Source organism: Brienomyrus brachyistius, chromosome 19 (assembly GCF_023856365.1).
Source record: "Brienomyrus brachyistius isolate T26 chromosome 19, BBRACH_0.4, whole genome shotgun sequence".
NCBI classification, from domain to species: domain Eukaryota; kingdom Metazoa; phylum Chordata; class Actinopteri; order Osteoglossiformes; family Mormyridae; genus Brienomyrus; species Brienomyrus brachyistius.
In genome coordinates this window covers 4,347,240-4,372,768 of record NC_064551.1, presented here as the reverse complement: position 1 = coordinate 4,372,768, position 25,529 = coordinate 4,347,240, and the positions used below count along the sequence as shown (strand labels likewise).

The following is a 25,529-nucleotide window of genomic DNA, read 5'->3' as shown; positions in this document are numbered from 1 at the left end:
ATTTTTATGTGTTTTTAATAAAAGAAGTCTACTCATTCTAAGCCCCCCATATTAGGCTTGACACGGAGAAAAATGGCCGTGCATTTATTAAGAAAAAGTAATAGGGAAAATTTACCCAATTATTTCCCCAGGAAATGCTCATTATCGGTTATCACCATGCAGATCATTCACAGAGAAGCAAAATTGGGTACTTATTTAGAGCATATGGCTTCAACTTGAAACTGAAATGGCCCTATAAGGGACAAATTAAGAGATATGCTAATATGCTAATGCTAATCTTTTCTAGGACGTGATTGGTTTGCGCCCTTTAAAGCACGACACCTTTTGTCTTGCTGCACTCCTGAAGCAACCTCTCTTGGTAGAGAGAGCTACTGCCTTGAATAGGCACAAGGTGGGGGGGTTCTTTGATAGGCTCTCTAAGGTGATGGACATGTAAGAATGGCCTTGCCATGCCAGCCCCAGAAAGACACTCCTGTACACAATCAAGGCTTGTAGAAAATTGGCCTTTGATGTTGTTAAATAACTTTAAATAAACCTTCAGTGAGCAATTTTGTATTGAATTTGTCTAGCTTTTATTTAGAATTACAGATTCTGAGATGGAAATATACGGTTTTACTTCAATAATCAAAGGCACAATTGACCCCAATGTACTGTATTCTCTCCAAAGGTACAACTTATCCCACACCAGGGCAAGTTGTCTCACAAGACCCCTTTTTTTCAGAAAGCTATATTTCTTAAATGCTTTATTTCAGATCCAGAGTGACTGTTCCCAGAGATGCACCACATCCTGAAATATATGTACTGTACGTACTTTAGTTGGTGACAGTATTCCTGTCATGGCCTCGCTTTAAGGTCACTCTGTAGACTGGCACAGCTCGCCCCTCGCTCCCCTACAGATTGCCTTTCCCCAGTCTGTAAGGTGGCCACTTCAGGTGACAGATTCAACATGACAGCAGAGATGACTTAGCACATATGTGCTCTTGGGCCTTGACTTAGGGGGAGGGCAGTGTGTTTGTGTCTCGAAGCCTTGGCAGTAAGGAAAACAAATGTCTCCAGTGAGTAAGTAATGTTTGCACCTGCAATTGTTGTCTTATTTAGTTACTATCAAACACTGCTGTAATATTTGACAAAAACATTACAATAAAGAGCATTTACTCAAGGGGGCAGCCTGTTGACTGATTGGTTAATTAACACTATTGGGGAAAGCTAAGACTGCATTGGTCACAGGGTACGAAGTATCGGGTGATGATGGTATATTAGAGAGGCTTCTCTACTGCCCAGTCAGTCTGCTGCAGGACTTCACACGGAGGTACTGTATGGTTCACAAGGTCTTACTCTTGTATTGCTTTCAGCTGCTGTACAAAATGTTGTATCTGTTGAGACCTATCTTGCTGCAGTTTAAATTTGAAAATTTATAGATAATATTTACAGGATACAGTATACAGTACTGTGCAAAAGTTTTAGCAAGTCAAAGAAAATGTTTCAAGCTTTTTATCTACGTAGTAAGAGTACATTTTCTCAGAGAAAATTTATTTATTTAAAGAATTTTACAAATTATTTTACATTGGAATGAATGTAATTGTGCAATAATAATAAAAGTTAACACAATTTCTTATTTTCTCCAAAAAAGTTACAGACATCTTGCTGGATGACTAGAAGATCACCACTTTGGTGCCCAAACCTCTCCTCAATGGCAACTCAGCCATTTTTTGTTAAATTTCACCACCAGCTCAGTTAATTAACTTAATCACTTAAATAATTTTCTGAAGTACTGATTAGCTAAACATAGTATGTCAGTGGTCAGAAAAAGTAGCAAAAACAAGGATATATTGGACAGTCACTGCAGGTATTAGTGTGACTTTTCTCTTAAAGCTTAAGCTAATGCACTTTGAGAGACATTTTTACGCCAAAGTTCCAGGACTGTAGCCAAAAATAAATTTCTTGCGTTTTCCAGCTGCCCTACTGATAGGTCCCTCTTTGTTGCTTTTGCAGACTGCTGGGGGGGGTCCACTTCTGTGGGGCCTCAAACAAATTTCGAGAGGGATTCAAAATATCTGCCTGCTTCTTGATCAATAATAAAAAATCTCCGGGGGAGGGGCGGCTCAAACCGGTTCTTTTACTATGTGTCTGCATGCCTGCAATGCTGACCCTGATTAACCACGCGGGCATTTCAGCACTTGGCAGCGGGCACCATGTTCTCAGGGGGCACCAAGCAGGGCAGCCCCTCCTAATCCCCCCCGCTCCCATTCAACAATGTCTTTTAAGAAGTTCACGTGAATTAACGTCTGATATACTTGATATGATTGTTCGGGGGCGGCACAGTGAAGCAGGGATTCGTCGTTTCCTCTGGGATCTGAGTCTCAGACTCTGCCCCGGCTCCACATGTGAGACGTTTGCATGTTCTCCCCTTGTCGCCGTGGGGTTTCCTCTGGGCTTTCCAGTTTGCTCCTACAGTCCAAAACCATGCTAAGGTAAAATGATGTTACCCAGTTGTGTGTGAGTGAGTGAGTGTGGCTGTGTTCGCCCTGAGATGGGTTGGTGCCCCGTCCTGTGTTATTCCCTGCCTTGTGCTGGTAGCTTCTGGGATAGACTCAGTCCCCCAGAACCACATGACCCTGCACAGAACAAGCAGGTATAGACAATTGATGGAAGTATATTGATCTTTGGCAGCTACTGAAAAGCCTGTGTAGCATTTTCACTGCGTTACATGCATTCTGTGAGGCACCAATCAGCTCCGTTCCTTTCTGACGTGACGTCATGTGTGCTGTTGCTCAGGGGCACTTAATGCTCTTAATCCAGCCCTGCTGCAGTGTGACGATCATATAACCATAATTTTCTTTCACTGCCTAAGATTTTTGCACAGTGCTGTATGTATGTACACACAGAAATTGACACAAGAATATTTTTATGTGTGTATATGTAATGAGAGATGTTAACACTGCAAATGATACTGTAGTACTGAAAAAAAAGTAAAAGTAAAAAAGTTCATTTTAAATGCAGGACTGGTGTGGATGTGCAGGTTAAAATCTCTCTTTGTTTCCCCATGCAGGTTGCAAAGGTCGTTTTTTTATCCTTTGGAACACAAAAAGATGAAAACTAACCATTCTGGGACTGAAAATATACATTATTGCTTCGAATCCTCAAACACTTCCTGCCTAAAGTACGTTTATCCAACCACAATACGAGCCCCTTTGTATGTTCTGTTAGGGGCCACCGTACTCCTCACTGTGCTGGGAAATCTCCTCGTCATCGTTACTATATCCCACTCCAAACAGCTGCACACTCCTACCAATTACCTCATCCTCTCCCTGGCTGTCAGCGACTTCCTCCTGGGGGCAGTGGTCATGCCGCCTAGCCTGATACGCTCCCTGGAAACCTGCTGGTATTTGGGTGACTGGTTCTGTAAGATCCACACAAGTATAGAAACTTTACTCACTGCAGCATCCGTTTTTATGCTTTATTTGATTTCTGTTGAGCGATACATTGCTGTTTCTCAGCCTCTGCTGTATCACGCTTTGATCACAACTCGTGTTGCAAAGTACATGATCCTGACCTGCTGGGTTCTTTCTGCCCTTTTCACCTTTGGGATGGAGCTAAACAGCTTGACAATTCAGGATGTTTACCTCACACAGTTTAACTGTGAGGGAAGGTGCACTATGTTGCAAGACAAGGCATCAAGCATATTATCTTCCCTTTTTATTTTCTTCATACCAGGCTTATTTATGCTTGGCCTCTACCTGAAAATCCTAGTTATTGCACATAAACAAGCCCGTTCAATTCAGGTCACAATTCTTATTGCTGAGAACCGTGAAAAGACCAGAATCATTCTGTCTAAGATGGAGCAAAAATCCACCAGGACACTGGGCATAGTTACTGCTGTGTTCCTGTCCTGCTGGTCGCCCTGTTTTATATGCATAATAATAGACCCAGTCACTGGTTTATCCACACCGTACCTGTATGAGATTCTTGTATGGATGTGCTATTTAAATTCAGGAATGAATCCTATTATTTATTCATTCTTATTTAAATGGTTTAGGGAGTCACTGAGAAAAGCCTTTAGTAAAATATTAAACAGTTTTGATTAGTGTTACTATGGAGGGTCCAGGTTAAATGCTGGTAAATGTACAGTGTGACTGAGGTTTCTGTCTTTTCTCCTCATTTCCCACATCGATGTTACTGCTCCTCTGATACTGACTCCTGTGTCTGTAATTATCATCACTGACTGTCTGCCTTTCATGTCAGGGCAGAGCGGTTTATACTAGTTATTGCTATAAACACCACTAAATAAATTATATATAATACAGGGTGTCCATAAAGTCTCTTCACAATTTCAAAAATGTATTATTATTTGCTGCAATATCAACGCACTCAGACACAACTTGTATTGGGAGGGGACTTCAACTTAGTACTTAACCCAGAATCTGACAGATGTAGTACAGCAGCTAGTTACCGTTCTTGCCAGTCACCCGAAACAATAAAACAACATATGAATGATTTCGGCCTATGCGATGTCGTACTTTTCACGCCACGCTCAGATAATGCATGTTTTCTCGCCAGTCCACCATTCTTACTCCCTGATGGACTTTTTACTTAGCAGCAATTCAGTCATGAAGGATATATGTGACACAAATTCACCCGATCACAATCAGTGACCATGCACCTGTCACTATAGGAGTTAGTGCACCACCTTTTAAACGGTGGAGACTCAATGCATCATTACTAATGGACTCAGAATTTCTAGAAGTTATAAAAAAATATCGGACAACATTTATTGAAATGAATTACCTGCCTGGTATCTCTGCGTGCTTTTGCTGGGAGACGGCAAAGGCTGTAATACGAGGCAGAATAATTTCACATTCAGTACAGAGAGAGAAAAAGGGAAAAGCACTCGAGACGGAACTAGAACAGAAATTTAAGACGTTGGAATCAGCACATGTTTCCTCCCAAGAAAAACACCTTCTCAGTGAGCTGAGAAAATTTGTGGCCACGCTGGAATTGAATATCTTTACACTGTAACTTTAAGTTAAAATAAAGTTGTCCTCCGGAGGGGGGGGCTGGCAGAAAAAGAAATATTACAAAGGCAAATGAAAGGACAGATATTTGGAAATGATTACAAAATGAGACGTATATATTTACGTTTTTTTGCCTCATTTAATACACCTCTATATAGGCACCATTAGCTGCATGAAGCACATGAAGACGGTACTCGATTCCTTGTCATGTTCGCTGTAGCGTCCCCTCAGCAATGGTGGCAATGGCATCAGTGATCCTCTGCTTTAGATTACTGCTGTTCCGGATCCTTTGTTCGCAATATGATTAAAAACTTTGATAACCACTGAGCACATACAACAAATCTGATGAAGATATCTCATCAATTGCCTTTGTAATACATTTTTGAAATTGTAAAGAGACTTTATGGACATCCTGTATATTCTTTGGAGTGGCTCTAATTGAAACTGCTTTTCTCCATTTTTCTCTCATTCACTTTAATTTTTCAAAAATGCAAATGATAAAATGTTAAAGCAAAACTGTGTTGGTGAGATTTAAATTCAGTGTTTTTTATATTATACATCAAAATACACAACCGGGACATCATTAAAGATTGATATGGTGACAATAAAACATTAAAAGTCAGATTAGAAAACAAAATCCAGAAGTTAACAGAAGATGGGAAATAAAAACGTATTTTCTTGCAAACTATATATTATATATAATTTATATAACAGTGTTTTTTTTGTACATTGGCTCCTGATTCAAACTCGTTTTCGTCATTTTTCTATCCTGTTTACTTTCAATCTTCATAATTGTCAAGAAAATTTGAGTGAAAAAAACGGTGATTGAATGGCGACATTTACGTTCAGTGCCATCTTCATAATTTATATCAAAATAGTTGCCCCAAACCACCCAAACATTTGACTGATACATCCCTTCAGACTGACATAATGACATTATTAAATGGAGTAAAAATAGCTCAAAGTTAACAGAGGACAGGAAACAGAAACTCATTTGATGTTTACAGGATAATAACCTGTGAGGGACCAAGACCAGCTGGCTGCTGATGTACTGATGCTTGTACCTGCAGAGCAGAGCAAGCAGCCTTGTTTGAAAGCTACAGTAGAAACAGGAGGGCAGAGTGGTGAACCCTTACACTGCCAGACTGCTACAGACACTGCAAGCTGTACTAGGGCCTGACCAATCAGAGTTTAGGAAACTGAGGCACTGGGCGTAATACAGTCAGTTTAGATCAAGGGTGGGTGTTAATACTGTTACCACCAGAATCAGCACAAGCGTCAACCCGTGATGACTTACCAGTACCCTGAGGATGTCCAGGAGAAATCTGAGAGAGGGGTTTGGAAGAACCAAGTACAGAATCGTATGGTGCAGAAGAGTTTGACAGGCATTGTTATACCCAAAGAAATGTTCACCTAGGAGCACCTGGAATAGCCCACATAACAGCCTTGTGGGCCAGAAGCGACTGCAGCCCCATACCAACATATCCAGCATTCCCTGAAGTTTTCTACTTTGGACCAACACTGTGGCCTTTCTAGACACAGACAAGAAGGACAGACCGAAGACCTGACTAATACTCATATTAAGAGATGCACACGTGCTCAGACAAAATGCTGACTAGATGCTACAACAGACAACTGATTGTGTAGAGTTGACCATATTCCCCACATATACTTTGACTGGATGCCCTGGATGACATCACACTTATGTTTAATCAATATCTGTTAGGCTGTTGTATGTATTACTTAGGCAGAAATGATTCTGTGATGCCCAGAAATAAACTGGCGTAAGCTGGAGTTGGAAAAAACTGTTGTTCTCCTTACTGATTCATAGATTTTCAGGGTCACTCAGCCTGTGTATCCTATGCTGTTGGTGCAGATAACTCCTCGGTCTGGGACGGGTAACACAGGTAGAACAGGGTCACTCAGCCTGTGCATCTTATGCTTTTGGTTCAGATAACCCCTTTGTCGGGGGCGGGTAACGCAGACAGCACAAGGCCACTGAGCCTGTGTATCTTATGCTGGTGGTTCAGATAACAACTCGGTCTGGGGTTTGTAACACAGGCAGCACAGGGCCACTCAGCCTGTGCATCTTATGCCTCTGGTTCAGATAACCTCTTGGTCTGGGTTGGGTAACAGAGGCAGCACAGTGCCACTTAGCTTGTGCATCCTATGCTGTTGGTTCAGATAACAACTCGGTCTTGGGCGGGTAACACAGGGCCAATCAGACTGTGTATCTTATACTGCTGTTTCAGATAACAACTTGTATGGGGCGGGTAACACAGGCAGCACAGAGCCACTCTGACTGTCCATCTTATGCTGCTGTTTCATATAACTCGGTCTGGATTGTGTAACAGAGGCATCACAGGGCCACTCACCCTTTGTATGTTATGCTTCTGGTTCAGATAACCCCTTACTATGGGGCGGGTAACAAAGGCAGCACAGGGTCACTTAGCCTGTGCATCATATGCTGTTGGTCCAGATGATAACTCGGTCTGTGACAGGTAACACAGGCAGCACAGGGCCATTCTCCCTCTGTATCTTATGCTTCTGGTTCAGATAAGTCCTTAGTCTTGGACAAGTAACACAGACAGCACAGGGCCACTGAGCCTGTGTATCTTATGCTGGTGGTTCAGATAACCCCCCGTCTGGGACGGATAACACAGAGTGCACAGGGCCACTGAGCCTGTGTATCTTATACTCCAGGTTTAGATAACAACTCTGTATGGGGCGGGTAACACAGGTAGCACAGGGCCACTTAGCCTCTGCATCCTATACTGTTGGCTCAGATAACAATTCGGTCTGCGACGTGCAACACAAAGAGCACAGGGCCACTTAGCCTGTGTATCTTATGGTGGTGATTCAGATAACAACCCGGTCTGGGGTTTGTAACACAGGCAGCACGGGGCCAGTCGGCCTCTGCATCTTATGCCTCTGGTTCAGATAACCCCTCGGTCTGGAGTGGATAACATAGGCAGCATAGGGCCACTTAGTCTGCGCATCCCACGCTGCGCATTCAGATAACAACTCGATCTGGGGCATGTAACACAAGCAGCACAAGGCACCTCAGCCTGTGTATCCTATGCTTCTGGTTCAGATAACCCCTCAGATTGGAACGGAAAACAAAGGCAGCACAGGGCCACTCAGCCTGTGCATCTTATGCTTCTGGTTCAGATAACCCCTAAGTCTGTCGCGGGTCACAGAGGCAACACAGGGTAAATCAGCCTGTGTATCTTATGCTGGTGGTTCAGATAACAACTCGGTCTTGGGCGAGAAACAAAGGCAGCACAGGACCACTTAGCCTGTGTATCTTATGATGCTGGTTCAGATAACCCCTCAGTCTTGGGGGGGGGGGGGTAACACAGACAGTACAGGTCCACTAGACTGCAGAAGACCCAGAACAGGATTATATATAAACTCCTCTACAGCAAATAGTTCTGGAGGAGTTAAACAACAGTCATGCTCAAGCATGGGGGTGGGGGGAGCTGGGGGTGCCTGGGCACCAGCTCCTTTTGCTTAAACTCTTTACAGTGTGTCCATCTAAAGGTACAGAGTGTCCCTTTAATGTCTGTGTCAAGGCTTTGAGCACCTGCCCCTCAAAATGCCTCTGCACAGTACCGGTCACACCATCAATGAGCTCTGGGGCCTTGAACGTAGAGGGAGGACTGTGTGTGTGTGTGACTTAGGCCTTGGCAGTCGGGAAAAGACGTGTTTGTGTCTCACAAGCTTGTTAAACTGCTTCAAGCTCATGACATACGCAATAAGGAGGTATGACTATGGTGAAAGTTCTACAGATGTGTGTATGTTCCATAACTCTGCATCGTTCCCTTCTAAAATAGACACAGTTATTACGTAAAACATCTTGCTACAGTGAGTAAGTAATGTTTACACCAGCAGTTATTGTCTTATTTAGTTACTATCAAACACAGCTGTAATGTTTACCAAAAACACTGAAATGAAGAGCATTTACTCAAGGGGGCAGCCTGTTGACTGAGTGGTTAATTAACACTATTGGGGAAAGCTAAGACTGCATTGGTCACAGGGTACGAAGTATCAGGTGATGATGGTATATTAGAGAGGCTTCTCTACTGCCCAGTCAGTCTGCTGCAGGACTTCACACGGAGGTACTGTATGGTTCACAAGGTCTTACTCTTGTATTGCTTTCAGCTGCTGTACAAAATGTTGTATCTGTTGAGTCCTATCTTGCTGCAGTTTAAATTAGAAAATGTATAGATAATTCATATTTACAGGATACAGTATACAGTACTGTGCAAAAGTCTTAGCAAGTCAAAGAAAATGTTTCAAGCTTTTTGTCTACGTAGTAAGAGTACATTGTCTCAGAGAAAATTTATTTATTTAAATAAAGATCACCACTTTGGTGCCCAAACCTCTCCTCAATGGCAACTCAGCCATTTTTTGTTAAATTTCACCACCAGCTCAGTTAATTAACTTAATCATTTAAATAATTTTCTGAAGTACTGATTAGCTAAACATAGTATGTCAGTGGTCAGAAAAAGTAGCAAAAACAAGGATCTATTGGACAGTCACTGCAGGTATTAGTGTGACTTTTCTCTTAAAGCTTAAGCTAATGCACTTTGAGAGACATTTTTACGCCAAAGTTCCAGGCCTTTAGCCAAAAATAAATTTCTTGCGTTGTCCAGCTGCCCTACTGATAGGTCCCTCTTTGTTGCTTTTGCAGACTACTGGGGGGGGGGGGGGGTCCACTTCTGTGGGGCCTCAAACAAATTTCGAGAGGGATTCAAAATATCTGCCTGCTTCTTGATCAATAATAAAAAATCTCCGGGGGAGGGGCGGCTCAAACCGGTTCTTTTACTATGTGTCTGCATGCCTGCAGTGCTGACCCTGATTAACCACGCGGGCATTTCAGCACATGGCAGCAGGCACCATGTTCTCAGGGGGCACCAAGCAGGGCAGCCCCTCCTAATCCCCCCCACTCCCATTCAACAATGTCTTTTAACAAGTTCATGCGAATTAACATCTATTATACTTGTTATGCTTGTTCGGGGGCGGCACAGTGAAGCAGGGATTCGCCGCTTCCTCTGGGATCTAAGTCTCAGACTCTGCCCCGGCTTCACATGTGAGACATTTGCATGTTCTCCTCTTGTCGCCGTGGGGTTTCCTCTGGGCTTTCCAGTTTGCCCCCACAGTCCAAAACCATGGTAAGGTAAAATGAAGTTGCCCAGTTGTGTGTGTGTGAGTGTGGCTGTGTTTGCCCTGAGATGGGTTGGTGCCCCATCCTGTGTTATTCCCTGCCTTGTGCTGGTAGCTTCTGGGATAGACTCAGTCCCCCAGAACCACATGACCCTGCACAGAACAAGCAGGTATATACAATGGATGGAAGTATATTGTTCTTTGGCAACCACTGAAAAGCCTGTGTAGCATTTTCACTGTGTCACATGCATTCTGTGAGCCACCAATCAGCTCCGTTCCTTTCTGATGTGACGTCATGTGTGCTATTGCTCAGGGGCACTTAATGCTCTTAATCCAGCCCTGCTGCAGTGTAACGATCATATAACCATAATTTTCTTTCACTGCCTAAGATTTTTGCACAGTGCTCTATGTATGTACACACAGAAATTGACAAAAGAATATGTTTATGTGTATATATGTAATGAGAGATTTTAACACTGCAAATGATTACTTACCATAGTACTGAGAAAAAAGTACTATGGTGTATAAAAGTCTCCATACATAAAAAAGGTCATTTTAAATGCAGGACTGGTGTGGATGTGCAGGTTAAAATCTCTCTTTGTTTCCCCATGCAGGTTGCAAAGGTTGTTTTTTTATCCTTTGGAACACAAAAAGATGAGAACTAACCATTCTGGGACTGAAAATATACATTATTGCTTTGAATCCTCAAACACTTCCTGCCTAAAGCACATTTATCCAACCACAATACGAGCCCCTTTGTATGTTCTGTTAGGGGCCACCGTGCTCCTCACTGTGCTTGGAAATCTCCTCGTCATCGTTACTATATCCCACTCCAAACAGCTGCACACTCCCACCAATTACCTCATCCTCTCCCTGGCTGTCAGCGACTTCCTCCTGGGGGCAGTGGTCATGCCGCCTAGCCTGATACGCTCCCTGGAAACCTGCTGGTATTTGGGTGACTGGTTCTGTAAGATCCACACCAGTATAGAAACTTTACTCACTACAGCATCTGTTTTTATGCTTTATTTGATTTCTGTTGAGCGATACGTTGCTGTTTCTCAGCCTCTGTTGTATCACGCTTTGATCACTAACTGTGTTGCCAAGTACATGATCCTGACCTGCTGGGTTCTTTCTGCCCTTGCCACCTTTGGGTTGGAGCTAAACAGCTTGACAATTCAGGATGTTTACCTCACACAGTTTGTCTGTGAGGGAAGGTGTGCTGTGTTACTAGACAAGGCATCAAGCATATTATTTTCCCTTTTTGTTTTCTTCATCCCAGGGTTATTTATGCTTGGCCTCTACCTGAAAATCCTAGTTATTGCACATAAACAAGCCCGTTCAATTCAGGTCACAATTCTTATTGCTGAGAACCGTGAAAAGACCACAATCATTCTGTCTAAGATGGAGCAAAAATCCACCAGGACACTGGGCATAGTTACTGCTGTGTTCCTGTCCTGCTGGTCGCCCTGTTTTATATGCATAATAATAGACCCAGTCACTGGTTTATCCACACCATACCTGTATGAGATTTTTGTATGGATGTGCTATTTAAATTCAGGAATGAATCCCATCATTTATTCTTTCTTATTTAAATGGTTTAGGGAGTCACTGAGAAAAGCCTTTAGTAAAATATTAAACAGTTTTGATTAATGTTACTATGGAGGGTCCAGGTTAAATGCTGGTAAATGTACAGTGTGACTGAGGTTTCTGTCTTTTCTCCTCATTTCCCACATCGATGTTACTGCTCCTCTGATACTGACTCCTGTGTCTGTATTTATCATCACTGACTGTCTGCCTTTAATGTCAGGGCAGAGCACAGATGGAGCGGTTTATACTAGTTATTGCTATAAACACCACTAAATAAATTATATATACTGTATTTTGTAGAGTGGCTCTAATTCAAACTGATTTTCACCATTTTTCTCTCGTTCACTTTAGCTTTTAGAAAATGCTAATTATAAAATGTGAAAAAAAACTGTTTGAATGATGAGATTTAAATTCAGTGTTTTTATATTATACTGTATATGAAAATTACACAAAATGTTCAATTGCTACAACATTACAGATTAATATGATGACATTAAAAGTCAGATTAGAAGAAAAATCCAGAAGTTAACAGAAGATGGGAAATAAAAACTTATTTTCTTGCAAACTATATTATATATAATTTATATAACAGTGTTTATTTTGTACATTGGCTCCTGATTCAAACTGGTTTTCGTCATTTTTCTATCCTGTTTACTTTCGATCTTCATAATTGTCAAGGAAATGTGAGTGAAAAAACGGTGATTGAATGACGACATTTACGTTCAGTGCCATCTTCATGATTTATATCAAAATAGTTGCCCCAAACCACCCAAACATTCGACTGATACATCCCTTCAGACTGACATAATGACATTATTAAATGGAGTAAAAATAGCTCAAAGTTAACAGAGGACAGGAAACAGAAACTCATTTGATGTTTACAGGATAATAACCTGCGAGGGACCAAGACCAGCCGGCTGCTGATGTACTGATGCTTGTACCTGCAGAGCAGAGCAAGCAGCCTTGTTTGAAAGCTACAGTAGAAACAGGAGGGCAGAGTGGTGAACCCTTACACTGCCAGACTGCTACAGACACTGCAAGCTGTACTAGGGCTTGACCAATCAGAGTTTAGGAAACTGAGGCACTGGGCGTAATAGTCAGTTTAGATCAGGGGTGGGTGTTAATACTGGTACCACCAGAATCACCACAAGCACCAACCCGTGATGACTTACCAGTACCCTGAGGATGTCCAGGAGAAATCTGAGAGAGGGGTTTGGAAGAACCAAGTACAGAATCGTATGGTGCGGAAGAGTTTGACAGGCATTGTTATACCCAAAGAAATGTTCACCTAGGAGCACCTGGAATAGCCCACATAGCAGCCTTGTGGGCCAGAAGCGACTGCAGCACCATACCAACATATCCAGCATTCACTGAAGTTTTCTACTTTGGACCAACAGTGTGGCCTTTTTAGACACAGACAAGAAGGACAGACCCAAGACCTGACTAATACCCACATTAAGAGATGTACACAAGCTCTGACAAAACGCTGACTAGATGTTACAACAGACAACTGACTGTGTAGAGTTGACCATATTCCCCACATATACTTTGACTGGATGCCCTGGATGACATCACACTTATGTTTAATCAATATCTGTTAGGCTGTTGTATATATTACTTAGGCAGGAATAATTCTGTGATGCCCAGAAATAAATGGCGTAAGCAGGAGTTGGATAAAACTGTTGTTCTCCTTACTGCTTTATAGATTTTCAGGGTCACTTGGCCTGTGCATCCTATGCTGTTGGTTCAGATACCTCGGTCTGGGGTGGGTAACACAGGGCAAATCAGACTGTGTATCTTATACTGCTGGTTCAGATAACAACTCTGTATAGGGCGGGTGACACAAACAGCACAGGGCCTCTTACCCTGTGTATCATATGCTGCTGGTTCAGATGACTGGGTCTCGGGTGTGTAACACAGGCAGCACAGGGCCACTCAGCCTTTGCATCTTATGCTTCTGGTTCAGACAACCCCTCAGTATAGCGCGGGTAACAAGGCAACACATGGTCAATCAGCCTGTGTATCTTATACTGCTGTTTCAGATAACCCCTCGGTCCGTGGCGGGTAACACAGGCAGCACAGGGCCATTCACCCTTTGTATCTTATGCTTCTGTTTCAGATAACCCCTTGGTCTGGGACGAATAACACAGACAGCACAGGGCCACTGAGCCTGTGTATCATATACTCCAGGTTCAGATAACAACTTGTATGGGGAGGGTAACACAGGTAGCACAAGGCCACTTAGCCTGTGTATCTTGTGCTTCTGGTTCAGATAAACCCTTAGTCTGGGGTGGGAAACAAAGGCAGCACAGGGCCACTGAGTCTGTGTATCCTATGCTGGTGGTTCAGAAAACAGCTTGGTGTGGGGCAGGTAACACAGGCAGCACAGGACCACTTAGTGTGAGTAGCTTATATTGCAGATTCAGATAACCCGTTTGTCTGGGGCGGGTAACTCAGGCAGCACAGGGCCACTGAGCCTGTGTATCTTATGCTGGTGATTCAGATAACAACCCGGCCAGGGGGTTGTAACACAGGCAGCACATGACCACTCGACCTGTGCATCTTATGCCTCTGGTTCAGATAATTCCTCGGTCTGGGGTGGGTAACACAGACAGGTCAGGGCCACTCAGCCTGTGTATGTTATGCTGCTGCTTCAGATAACAACTCGGTCTGCGGCGGGTAACACAGGCAGCACAGGGCCACAGCCTGTGCATCCTATGCTGTTGGTTCTGATAAATCGGTCTGCAGCGGGTAACACAGGCAGCACAGGGCCACTCAGCCTGTGTATCTTATGCTGCTGCTTCAGATAACAACTCGGTCTGGCACTGGTAACTGAGGCAACACAGGGCCACTCAGCCTGTGTATCTTATTAACAAGGTAAGCAAGAGGTAAGAAACAAATATCCATCCATCAATTTTCCAAACCGCTTATCCTACTGGGTCGCGAGGGGTCCGGAGCCTATCCCGGAAGCAATGTGCACGAGTTAGGGAACAACCCAGGGTGGGGGACCAGCCCATCGCAGGGCACACTCACACGCCATTCACTCACGCATGCACTCCTATGGGCAACTTAGCAACTCCAATTAGCCTTAGCATGTTTTTGGACTGTGGGGGGAAACCTCACGACGACATGGGGAGAACATGCACCCTAGATGGACAGGACAGGACCGGGAACAAGATGAAACCATTACCGGGGCACAGGGAACAGGCCGCCGATGAGGCGTCAGAGGTGCGACCACAGGCCGGCAACAAGGCGACGGCGGGGGACCCGCAGGCGGGTTGGACTCGAGTCCTGCGCCTATGTCCCCTCCCTTTACGGGACACTGACTGGCGGAATTCTGGCCGGGATCGACCCTACTGGGGTGAAGGCAGAGGAGTCCTCCTCCTGAAGGAGTCCATTGGGGCCATTAGGGAAGTCCCGGAGGGGTCCCTTTCGAGCTCCTCCTCTCCCTCCATCAAGGGAGGAGGCTGGACGGTCAGGTAGTCTGAGACCTCCTCGGGGACCAGAACTGGGGTAGTGGGAGCCAGAGCAGGTGCCAGAGGGATTGGAGCCTCTGCGATGGGTGGAACTGGGACCTCAGGTGCGGGTGGAGTTGAAGGGCGGGTGAGCAAGGATGGGCAGAGCAAGGATGGGCAGAGCAAGGACGGGCGGTGCCAGGAGATCAGGCGCGACAGGGGCCTCAGGTGAAGCAGGAGGCGGGGCCGGTGCAGTAGGCGGAGGCGGCATCTCGGGTACAGCAGCAGGCGGAGGCGGCATCTCGGGTACAGCAGCAGGCGGAGGCGGCACCGTAGCAGGAGCCTTGGATGGAGCAGCAGGCAGAGCTGCAGTAGGAGCCTCGGGCATAGAAGCAGCCGCAGCAGAGGCCTTAGGCAAGCAGCAGTTGGGACTGGAGCCCCGCAGGGTGGCAGCGCTGCAAGAACCACTCGGAGTGCTACAGGGGCCTCGGATGCAGCACGAGCCTCTGTGGGCAGTGCGTCAGCCACCGGGCTCCTGTGGGTGGCAGCTCAGGAACATAAGGCGCAGCAGCCAGGGGTGGCACCTTAGGAGCAGGTGTTGCCCCTTTAAGGATTTTGGGGATCCGGGCAATGGCATCCCCTATTGACCTGGCCCTTTTAAGAATTGTGCAGCACCCCGGAAAGGGGTGTGCTGCTGGCAGGAATGTGAACTGGTAATATATGATGGCCATTTTTCGAATTCAGTACAAAATACCTCGGTTCGTGTTGTGGTGTCATTCAGTGCCAGTGGTACTCTGCGCTTGGCAAATTAACTTCAGCTTTCTAAGTGAAGAGATTAAAAATATATTGCTTTGTCCTGGTGTTCGCATTATCACGAGACAAGAGGTACTCTAATAAGAGGTACTTTAGAAACATTAGTAACTACCTTAGCGTCAACAGGACAGACTTAGCGCCGCCCTCCCTGATGTCCTAGATAGGTGAACATAGCCTTAGGAAACTCAAATTTCGCTAAGGGAAGTGTTAGGGACACATTCCTTAACTGCTCAAACACCTCTTTCAAAGTCAACACATAACTGGTCCAGTCCGGAGAGTAAAGACAAGATGTCTTGATAAGATTATCTAGACAGGCTGAACAGTTTGAAGCATTGGACAATGCAAGATTCACTAACTGCTAGAGCATTACGGGCACGTTTCGGAGTCCGAACAGCATCATGGTATATTGGAAGAAGGCATTCGGTGTCACAAAAGCTGAGAGCTCAGAGGCGTAAGAGGAACTTGCCAATAACTCTCAAGTAAATGTAACTTAGTGATAAACTGAGCAGTACAGATGCTTTTAACACAGTCCTCTATAGACAGAAGAGGAAGTGAATCCGGTGCTGCTGCAGCATGTAAATGGTGATAATCCATACCAAGGCAAGAGGAGGCATCCGGTTTCAGAACAACAACACAGGCAGAACTAGAACTGGATGTAGTGAAGCTTTGCGCCAACAAGTAGTTCACCTCCTTATATAGCTTTTATATAGAATTACAGATTCTAAGATGGAAATATACGGTTTTACTTCAATAATCAATGGCACGATTGACCCCAATGTACTGTATTCTCTCCAAAGGTACAACTTATCCCACACCGGGGGCAAGTTGTCTCACAAGACCCCTTTTTTTCAGAAAGCTATATTTCTTAAATGCTGTATTTCAGATCCAGAGTGATTGTTCCCAGAGATGCACCACATCCTGAAATATATGTACTGTACGTACTTTAGTTGGTGACAGTATTCCTGTCATGGCCTCGCTTTAAGGTCACTCTGTAAACTGGCACAGCTCACCCCTCGCTCCCCTACAGATTGCCTTTCCCCAGTCTGTAAGGTGGCCACTTCAGGTGACAGATTCAACATGACAGCAGAGATGACTTGGCACATATGTGCTCTTGGGCCTTGACTTAGGGCAGTGTGTTTGTGTCTCGAAGCCTTGGCAGTAAGGAAAACAAATGTCTCCAGTGAGTAAGTAATGTTTGCACCTGCAATTGTTGTCTTATTTAGTTACTATCAAACACTGCTGTAATATTTGCCAAAAACATTGTAATAAAGAGCATTTACTCAAGGGGGCAGCCTGTTGACTGATTGGTTAATTAACACTTGGGGAAAGCTAAGACTGCATTGGTCAAAGGGTACGAAGTATCAGGTGATGATGGTATATTAGAGAGGCTTCTCTACTGCCAAGTCAGTCTGCTGCAGGACTTCACACGGAGGTACTGTATGGTTCACAAGGTCTTACTCTTGTATTGCTTTCAGCTGCTGTACAAAATGTTGTATCTGTTGAGTCCTATCTTGCTGTAGTTTAAATTAGAAAATTTATAGATAATATTTACAGGATACAGTATACAGTACTGTGCAAAAGTTTTAGCAAGTCAAAGAAAATGTTTTAAGCTTTTTATCTACATAGTAAGAGCACATTTTCTTAGAGATTTTTTTTCTAATTATTTATTTAAATTATTTAACATTGGAATGAATGTAATTGAATAATGACAATAAAAGTTAACACAATTTCTTATTTTCTCCAAAACAGTTACAGATATCTGGCTGGATACATAGATTTATGCCAAAGTTCCAGGCCTGTAGCCAGGAATAAATTTCTTGGGGTGTCCAGCTGCCCTACTGATAGGTGCCTCTCTGTAGATTCTGCAGACTGGTGGGGGGGGGGGTCCACTTCTGTAGAGCCTCAAACAAATTTTGAGAGGGATTCAAAATATCTGCCTGCTTCTTGATCAATTATAAAAAATCTCCGGGGGAGGGGCGGCTCAAACCGGTTCTTTTACTATGTGTCTGCATGCCTGCAATGCTGACCCACGCGGGCATTTCAGCACATGGCAGCAGGCACCATGTTCTCAGGGGGCACCAAGCAGGGCAGCCCCTCCTAATCCCCCCCGCTCCCATTCAACAATGTCTTTTAACAAGTTCATGCGAATTAACGTCTGATATACTTGATATGATTGTTCGGGGCGACACGGTGAAGCAGGGATTCGCCGCTTCCTCTGGGATCTGAGTCTCAGACTCTGCCCCGGCTCCACATGTGAGACGTTTGCATGTTCTCCCCTTGTCGCCGTGGGGTTTCCTCTGGGCTTTCCAGTTTGCCCCCACAGTCCAAAACCATGCTAAGGTAAAATGAAGTTACCCAGTTGTGTGTGTGTGAGTGTGGCTGTGTTTGCCCTGAGATGGGTTGGTGCCCCATCCTGTGTTATTCCCTGCCTTGTGCTGGTAGCTTCTGGGATAGACTCAGTCCCCCAGAACCACATGACCCTGCACAGAACAAGCAGGTATAGACAATGGATGGAAGTATATTGTTCTTTGGCAGCCACTGAAAAGCCTGTGTAGCATTTTCACTGTGTTACATGCATTCTGTGAGGCACCAATCAGCTCCGTTCCTTTCTGACGTGACGTCATGTGTGCTGTTGCTCAGGGGCACTTAATGCTCTTAATCCAGCCCTGCTGCAGTGTAACGATCATATAACCATAATTTTCTTTCACTGCCTAAGATTTTTGCACAGTGCTGTATGTATGTACACACAGAAATTGACACAAGAATATGTTTATGTGTATATATGTAATGAGAGATGTTAACACGGCAAATGATTAGTTACCATAGTAATGAGAAAAAAGTACTATGGTGTATAAAAATCTACATACATAAAAAAGTTCATTTTAAATGCAGGACTGGTGTGGATGTGCAGGTTAAAATCTCTTTGTTTTCCCATGCAGGTTGCAAAGGTTGTTTTTTTATCCTTTGGAACACAAAAAGATGAGAACTAACCATTCTGGGACTGAAAATATACATTATTGCTTTGAATCCTCAAACACTTCCTGCCTAAAGCACGTTTATCCAACCACAATACGAGCCCCTTTGTATGTTCTGTTAGGGGCCACCGTGCTCCTCACTGTGCTGGGAAATCTCCTCGTTATCGTTACTATATCCCACTCCAAACAGCTGCACACTCCCACCAATTACCTCATCCTCTCCCTGGCTGTCAGCGACTTCCTCCTGGGGGCAGTGGTCATGCCGCCTAGCCTGATACGCTCCCTGGAAACCTGCTGGTATTTGGGTGACTGGTTCTGTAAGATCCACACCAGTATAGAAACTTTACTCACTGCAGCATCCGTTTTTATGCTTTATTTGATTTCTGTTGAGCGATACGTTGCTGTTTCTCAGCCTCTGTTGTATCACGCTTTGATTACAACTCGTGTTGCAAAGTACATGATCCTGACCTGCTGGGCTCTTTCTGCCCTTGTCACATTTGGGATGGAGCTAAATAGCTTGATAATTCAGGATGTTTACCTCACACAATTAAACTGTAAGGGAAGGTGTGCTGTGATACTAGACAAGACTTCAAGCATATTATCTTCCCTATTTCTTTTCTTCATCCCAGGGTTATTTATGCTTGGCCTCTACCTGAAAATCCTAGTTATTGCACATAAACAAGCCCGTTCAATTCAGGTCACAATTCTTATTGCTGAGAACCGTGAAAAGACCACAATCATTCTGTCTAAGATGGAGCAAAAATCCACCAGGACACTGGGCATAGTTACTGCTGTGTTCCTGTCCTGCTGGTCACCCTGTTTTATATGCATAATAATAGATCCAGTCACTGGTTTATCCACACCGTACCTGTATGAGATTTTTGTATGGATGTGCTATTTAAATTCAGGAATGAATCCCATCATTTATTCATTCTTATTTAAATGGTTTAGGGAGTCACTGAGAAAAGACTTTAGTAAAATATTAAACAGTTTTGATTAGTGTTACTATGGAGGGTCCAGGTTAAATCCTGGTAAATGTACAGTGTGACTGAGGTTTCTGTCTTTTCTCCTCATTTCCCACATCGATGTTACTGCTCCTCTGATACTGACTCCTGTGTCTGTAATTATCATCACTGACTGTCTGCCTTTCATGTCAGGGCAGAGCACAAATGGAGCGGTTTATACTAGTTATTGCTATAAACACCACTAAATAAATTATATATACTATATTCTGTAGAGTGGCTCTAATTCAAACTGATTTTCGTCATTTTTTCTATCCTTTTTACTTTGGACCTTCATAATTGTCAAGAAAATATGAGTGAAAAAATGGTGATTGAATGGCGACATTTACGTTCAGTGCCATCTTCATAATTTATATAAAAATAGTTGCACCAAACCACCCAAACATTTGACTGATACATCCCTTCAGACTGACATAATGACATTATTAAATGGAGTAAAAATAGCTCAAAGTTAACAGAGGACAGGAAACAGAAACTCATTTGATGTTTACAGGATAATAACCTGTGAGGGACCAAGACCAGCCGGCTGCTGATGTACTGATGCTTGTACCTGCAGAGCAGAGCAAGCAGCCTTGTTTGAAAGCTACAGTAGAAACAGGAGGGCAGAGTGGTGAACCCTTACACTGCCAGACTGCTACAGACACTGCAAGCTGTACTAGGGCCTGACCAATCAGAGTTTAGGAAACTGAAACACTGGGCGTAATAAAGTCAGTTTAGATCAAGGGTGGGTGTTAATACTGGTACCACCAGAATCAGCACAAGCACCAACCCGTGATGACTTACCAGTACCCTGAGGATGTCCAGGAGAAATCTGAGAGAGGGGTTTGGAAGAACCAAGTATAGAATCATATGGTGCAGAAGAGTTTGACAGGCATTGTTATACCCAAAGAAATGTTCACCTAGGAGCACTTGGAATAGCCCACATAACAGCCTTGTGGGCCAGAAGCGACTGCAGCCCCATACCAACATATCCAGCATTCCCTGAAGTTTTCTACTTTGGACCAACAGTGTGGTCTTTCTAGACACGGACAAGAAGGACAGACCCTGACTAATACCCACATTGAGAGATGTACACGTGCTCAGACAAAATGCTGACTAGATGCTACAACAGACAACTGGCTGTGTAGAGTTGACCATATTCCCCACATATACTTTGACTGGATGCCCTGGATGACATCACACTTATGTTTAATCAATATCTGTTAGGCTGTTGTATATATTACTTAGGCAGAAATAATTCTGTGATGCCCAGAAATAAACTGGCGTAAGCTGGAGTTGGAAAAAACTGTTGTTCTCCTTACTGATTTATAGATTTTCAGGGTCACTCAGCCTGTGTATCCTATGCTGTTGGTGCAGATAACTCCTCGGTCGGGGGCGGGTAACGCAGACAGCACAAGGCCACTGAGCCTGTGTATCTTATGCTGGTGGTTCAGATAACATCTCGGTCTGGGGTTTGTAACACAGGCAGCACAGGGCCACTCAGCCTGTGCATCTTATGCCTCTGGTTCAGATAACCTCTCGGTCTGGGTTGGGTAACAGAGGCAGCACAGTGCCACTTAGCTTGTGCATCCTATGCTGTTGGTTCAGATAACAACTCGGTCTGGGGCGGGTAACACAGGGCCAATCAGACTGTGTATCTTATACTGCTGGTTCAGATAACAACTTGTATGGGGCGGGTAACACAGGCAGCACAGAGCCACTCTAACTGTCCATTTTATGCTGCTGTTTCATATAACTCGGTCTGGATTGTGTAACAGAGGCATCACAGGGCCACTCACCCTTTGTATGTTATGCTTCTGGTTCAGATAACCCCTTACTATGGGGCGGGTAACACAGGCAGCACAGGGCCATTCACCCTCTGTATCTTATGCTTCTGTTTCAGATAACCCCCCGTCTGGGACGGGTAACACAGAGTGCACAGGGCCACTGAGCCTGTGTATCTTATACTCCAGGTTCAGATAACAACTCTGTATGGGGCGGGTAACACAGGTAGCACAGGGCCACTTAGCCTCTGCATCCTATACTGTTGGCTCAGATAACAACTCGGTCTGCGACGGGCAACACAAAGAGCACAGGGCCACTTAGCCTGTGTATCTTATGGTGGTGATTCAGATAACAACCCGGTCTGGGGTTTGTAACACAGGCAGCACGGGGCCAGTCGGCCTCTGCATCTTATGCCTCTGGTTCAGATAACCCCTCGGTCTGGAGTTGATAACATAGGCAGCATAGGGCCACTTAGTCTGCGCATCCCACGCTGCGCATTCAGATAACAACTCGATCTGGGGCAGGTAACACAGGCAGCACAGGGCCACTCAGCCTGTGCATCGTATGCTTCTGGTTCAGATAACCCCTAAGTCTGGCACGGGTCACAGAGGCAACACAGGGTAAATCAGCCTGTGTATCTTATGCTGGTGGTTCAGATAACAACTCGGTCTGGGGCGGGAAACAAAGGCAGCACAGGGCCACTTAGCCTGTGTATCTTATGATGCTGGTTCAGATAACCCCTCAGTCTTGGGGGGGGGGGGTAACACAGGCAGTACAGGTCCACTAGACTGCAGAAGACCCAGAACAGGATTATATATAAACTCCTCTACAGCAAATAGTTCTGGAGGAGTTAAACAACAGTCATGCTCAAGCATGGGGGTGGGGGGAGCTGGGGGTGCCTGGGCACCAGCTCCTTTTGCTTAAACTCTTTACAGTGTGTCCATCTAAAGGTACAGAGTGCCCCTTTAATGTCTGTGTCAAGGCTTTGAGCACCTGCCCCTCAAAATGCCTCTGCACAGTACCGGTCACACCATCAATGAGCTCCGGGGCCTTGAACGTAGAGGGAGGACTGTGTGTGTGTGTGACTTAGGCCTTGGCAGTCGGGAAAAGACGTGTTTGTGTCTCACAAGCTTGTTAAACTGCTTCAAGCTCATGACATACGCAATAAGGAGGTATGACTATGGTGAAAGTTCTACAGATGTGTGTATGTTCCATAACTCTGCATCATTCCCTTCTATAATAGACACAGTTATTACGTAAAACATCTTGCTACAGTGAGTAAGTAATGTTTACACCTGCAGTTATTGTCTTATTTAGTTACTATCAAACACAGCTGTAATGTTTACCAAAAACACTGAAATGAAGAGCATTTACTCAAGGGGGCAGCCTGTTCACTGATTGGTTAATGAACACTACTGGGGAAAGCTAAGACTGCATTGGTCACAGGGTACGAAGTATCGGGTGATGATGGTATATTAGAGAGGCTTCTCTACTGCCCAGTCAGTCTGCTGCAGGACTTCACACGGAGGTACTGTATGGTTCACAAGGTCTTACTCTTGTATTGCTTTCAGCTGCTGTACAAAATGTTGTATCTGTTGAGTCCTATCTTAATGCAGTTTATATTAGAAAATTTATAGATAATTCATATTTACAGGATACAGTATACAGTCCTGTGCAAAAGTTTTAGCAAGTCAAAGAAAATGTTTTAAGCTTTTTATCTACGTAGTAAGTGTACATTTTCTCAGAGAAAATGTATTTATTTAAATAATTTAAAAAATTATTTTACATTGGAATGAATGTAATAGTGCAATAATAATAAAAGTTAACACAATTTCTTATTTTCTCCAAAAAAGTTACAGACATCTTGCTGGATGACTAGAAGATCACCACTTTGGTGCCCAAACCTCTCCTCAATGGCACCTCAGCCATTTCCTGTATTTGTTAAATTTCACCAATTAACTTAATCATTTAAATAATTTGCTGAAGTACTGATTAGTTACACTGCCCTGCGATGGGCTGGCCCCCCATCCTGGGTTGTTCCCTGCCTCGTGCCCATTGCTTCCGGGATAGGCTCCGGACCCCCCGCGACCCAGTAGGATAAGCGGTTTGGAAAATGGATGGATGGATGGATGATTAGTTAAACATAATATTTAAATGGTCAGAAAAAGTAGCAAAAACAAGGATATATTGGACAGTCACTGCAGGTATTAGTGTGACTTTTCTCTTAAAGCTTAAGCTAATGCACTTTGAGAGACATAACAGTTTTATGCCAAAGTTCCAGGCCTGTAGCTAGAAATGAATTTCTTGGGGTGTCCAGCTGCCCTACTGATAGGTGCCTCTCTGTAGATTTTGCAGATTGGTGGGGGGGGGGGGTCCACTTCTGTGGGGCCTCAAAGAAATTTCGAGAGGGATTCAAAATATCTGCCTGCTTCTTGATCAATAATAAAAAATCTCCGGGGGAGGGGCAGCTCAAACCGGTTCTTTTACTATGTGTCTGCATGCCTGCAGTGCTGACCCTGATTAACCACGCGGGCATTTCAGCACATGGCAGCGGGCACCATGTTCTCAGGGGGCACCAAGCAGGGCAGCCCCTCGTAATCCTCCCCGCTCCCATTCAACAATGTCTTTTAACAAGTTCATGTGAATTAACGTCTGATATACTTGATATGATTGTTCGGGGGCGGCACGGTGAAGCAGGGATTCGCCGCTTCCTCTGGGATCTGAGTCTCAGCCTCTGCCCCGGCTCCACATGTGAGACGTTTGCATGTTCTCCCCTTGTCGCCGTGGGGTTTCCTCTGGGCTTTCCAGTTTGCCCCCACAGTCCAAAACCATGCTAAGGTAAAATGAAGTTACCCAGTTGTGTGTGTGAGTGTGGCTGTGTTTGTCCTGAGATGGGTTGGTGCCCCGTCCTGTGTTATTCCCTGCCTTGTGCTGGTAGCTTCTGGGATAGACTCAGTCCCCCAGAACCACATGACCCTGCACAGAACAAGCAGGTATAGACAATGGATGGAAGTATATTGTTCTTTGGCAGCCACTGAAAAGCCTGTGTAGCATTTTCACTGTGTTACATGCATTCTGTGAGGCACCAATCAGCTCCGTTCCTTTCTGACGTGACGTCATGTGTGCTGTTGCTCAGGGGCACTTAATGCTCTTAATCCAGCCCTGCTGCAGTGTAACGATCATATAACCATAATTTTCTTTCACTGCCTAAGATTTTTGCACAGTTCTGTATGTATGTACACACAGAAATTGACACAAGAATATGTTTATGTGTATATATGTAATGAGAGATGTTAACACTGCAAATGATTAGTTACCATAGTACTAAGAAAAAAGTACTATGATGTATAAAAATCTACATACATAAAAAAGTTCATTTTAAATGCAGGACTGGTGTGGATGTGCAGGTTAAAATCTCTCTTTGTTTCCCCATGCAGGTTGCAAAGGTTGTTTTTTTATCCTTTGTAACACAAAAAGATGAGAACTAACCATTCTGGGACTGAAAATATACATTATTGCTTCGAATCCTCAAACACTTCCTGCCTAAAGTATGTTTATCCAACCACAATACGAGCCTCTTTGTATGTTCTGTTAGGGGCCACCGTACTCCTCACAGTGCTGGGAAATCTCCTCGTCATCATTACTATATCCCACTCCAAACAGCTGCACACTCCCACCAATTACCTCATCCTCTCCCTGGCTGTCAGCGACTTCCTCCTGGGGGCAGTGGTC

The 25,529-nt window shown here is 44.3% G+C and overlaps 3 protein-coding genes across 13 annotated transcripts in view; all 3 read left to right on the top strand.

Annotated features, from left to right (window-relative positions):
* LOC125714940 (trace amine-associated receptor 1-like) overlaps positions 1-25,529 on the top strand; it is a 96,658-nt gene that overhangs the window by 8,826 nt on the left and 62,303 nt on the right. The window contains exons 1-2 of one of the 5 annotated variants that reach the window (XM_048986061.1): positions 1,227-1,309; positions 10,796-11,820. In XM_048986061.1, the coding sequence (XP_048842018.1) occupies positions 10,836-11,820 (985 nt within the window). In that variant the 5' untranslated portion in view covers positions 1,227-1,309; positions 10,796-10,835. Of the gene's footprint in view, positions 1-1,226; positions 1,310-2,269; positions 2,472-9,034; positions 9,134-10,795; positions 11,885-25,529 lie in introns of those variants that run through there. The other 4 variants (XR_007383891.1, XR_007383890.1, XM_048986059.1 and 1 more) reach the window with 4 other exon arrangements.
* LOC125714946 (trace amine-associated receptor 1-like) overlaps positions 1-25,529 on the top strand; it is a 62,437-nt gene that overhangs the window by 15,802 nt on the left and 21,106 nt on the right. The window lies entirely within an intron of this gene.
* LOC125714941 (trace amine-associated receptor 1-like) overlaps positions 1-25,529 on the top strand; it is a 67,435-nt gene that overhangs the window by 32,803 nt on the left and 9,103 nt on the right. The window contains exons 1-2 of one of the 7 annotated variants that reach the window (XM_048986063.1): positions 18,224-18,376; positions 18,976-20,031. The exons of 2 other annotated variants lie outside the window; for them this stretch is intronic. In XM_048986063.1, the coding sequence (XP_048842020.1) occupies positions 18,303-18,376; positions 18,976-20,011 (1,110 nt within the window). In that variant the 5' untranslated portion in view covers positions 18,224-18,302 and the 3' untranslated portion in view covers positions 20,012-20,031. Of the gene's footprint in view, positions 1-4,105; positions 4,245-11,851; positions 12,208-18,223; positions 18,377-18,975; positions 20,902-25,529 lie in introns of those variants that run through there. 4 more of the 7 variants (XR_007383895.1, XM_048986073.1, XM_048986074.1 and 1 more) reach the window with 4 other exon arrangements.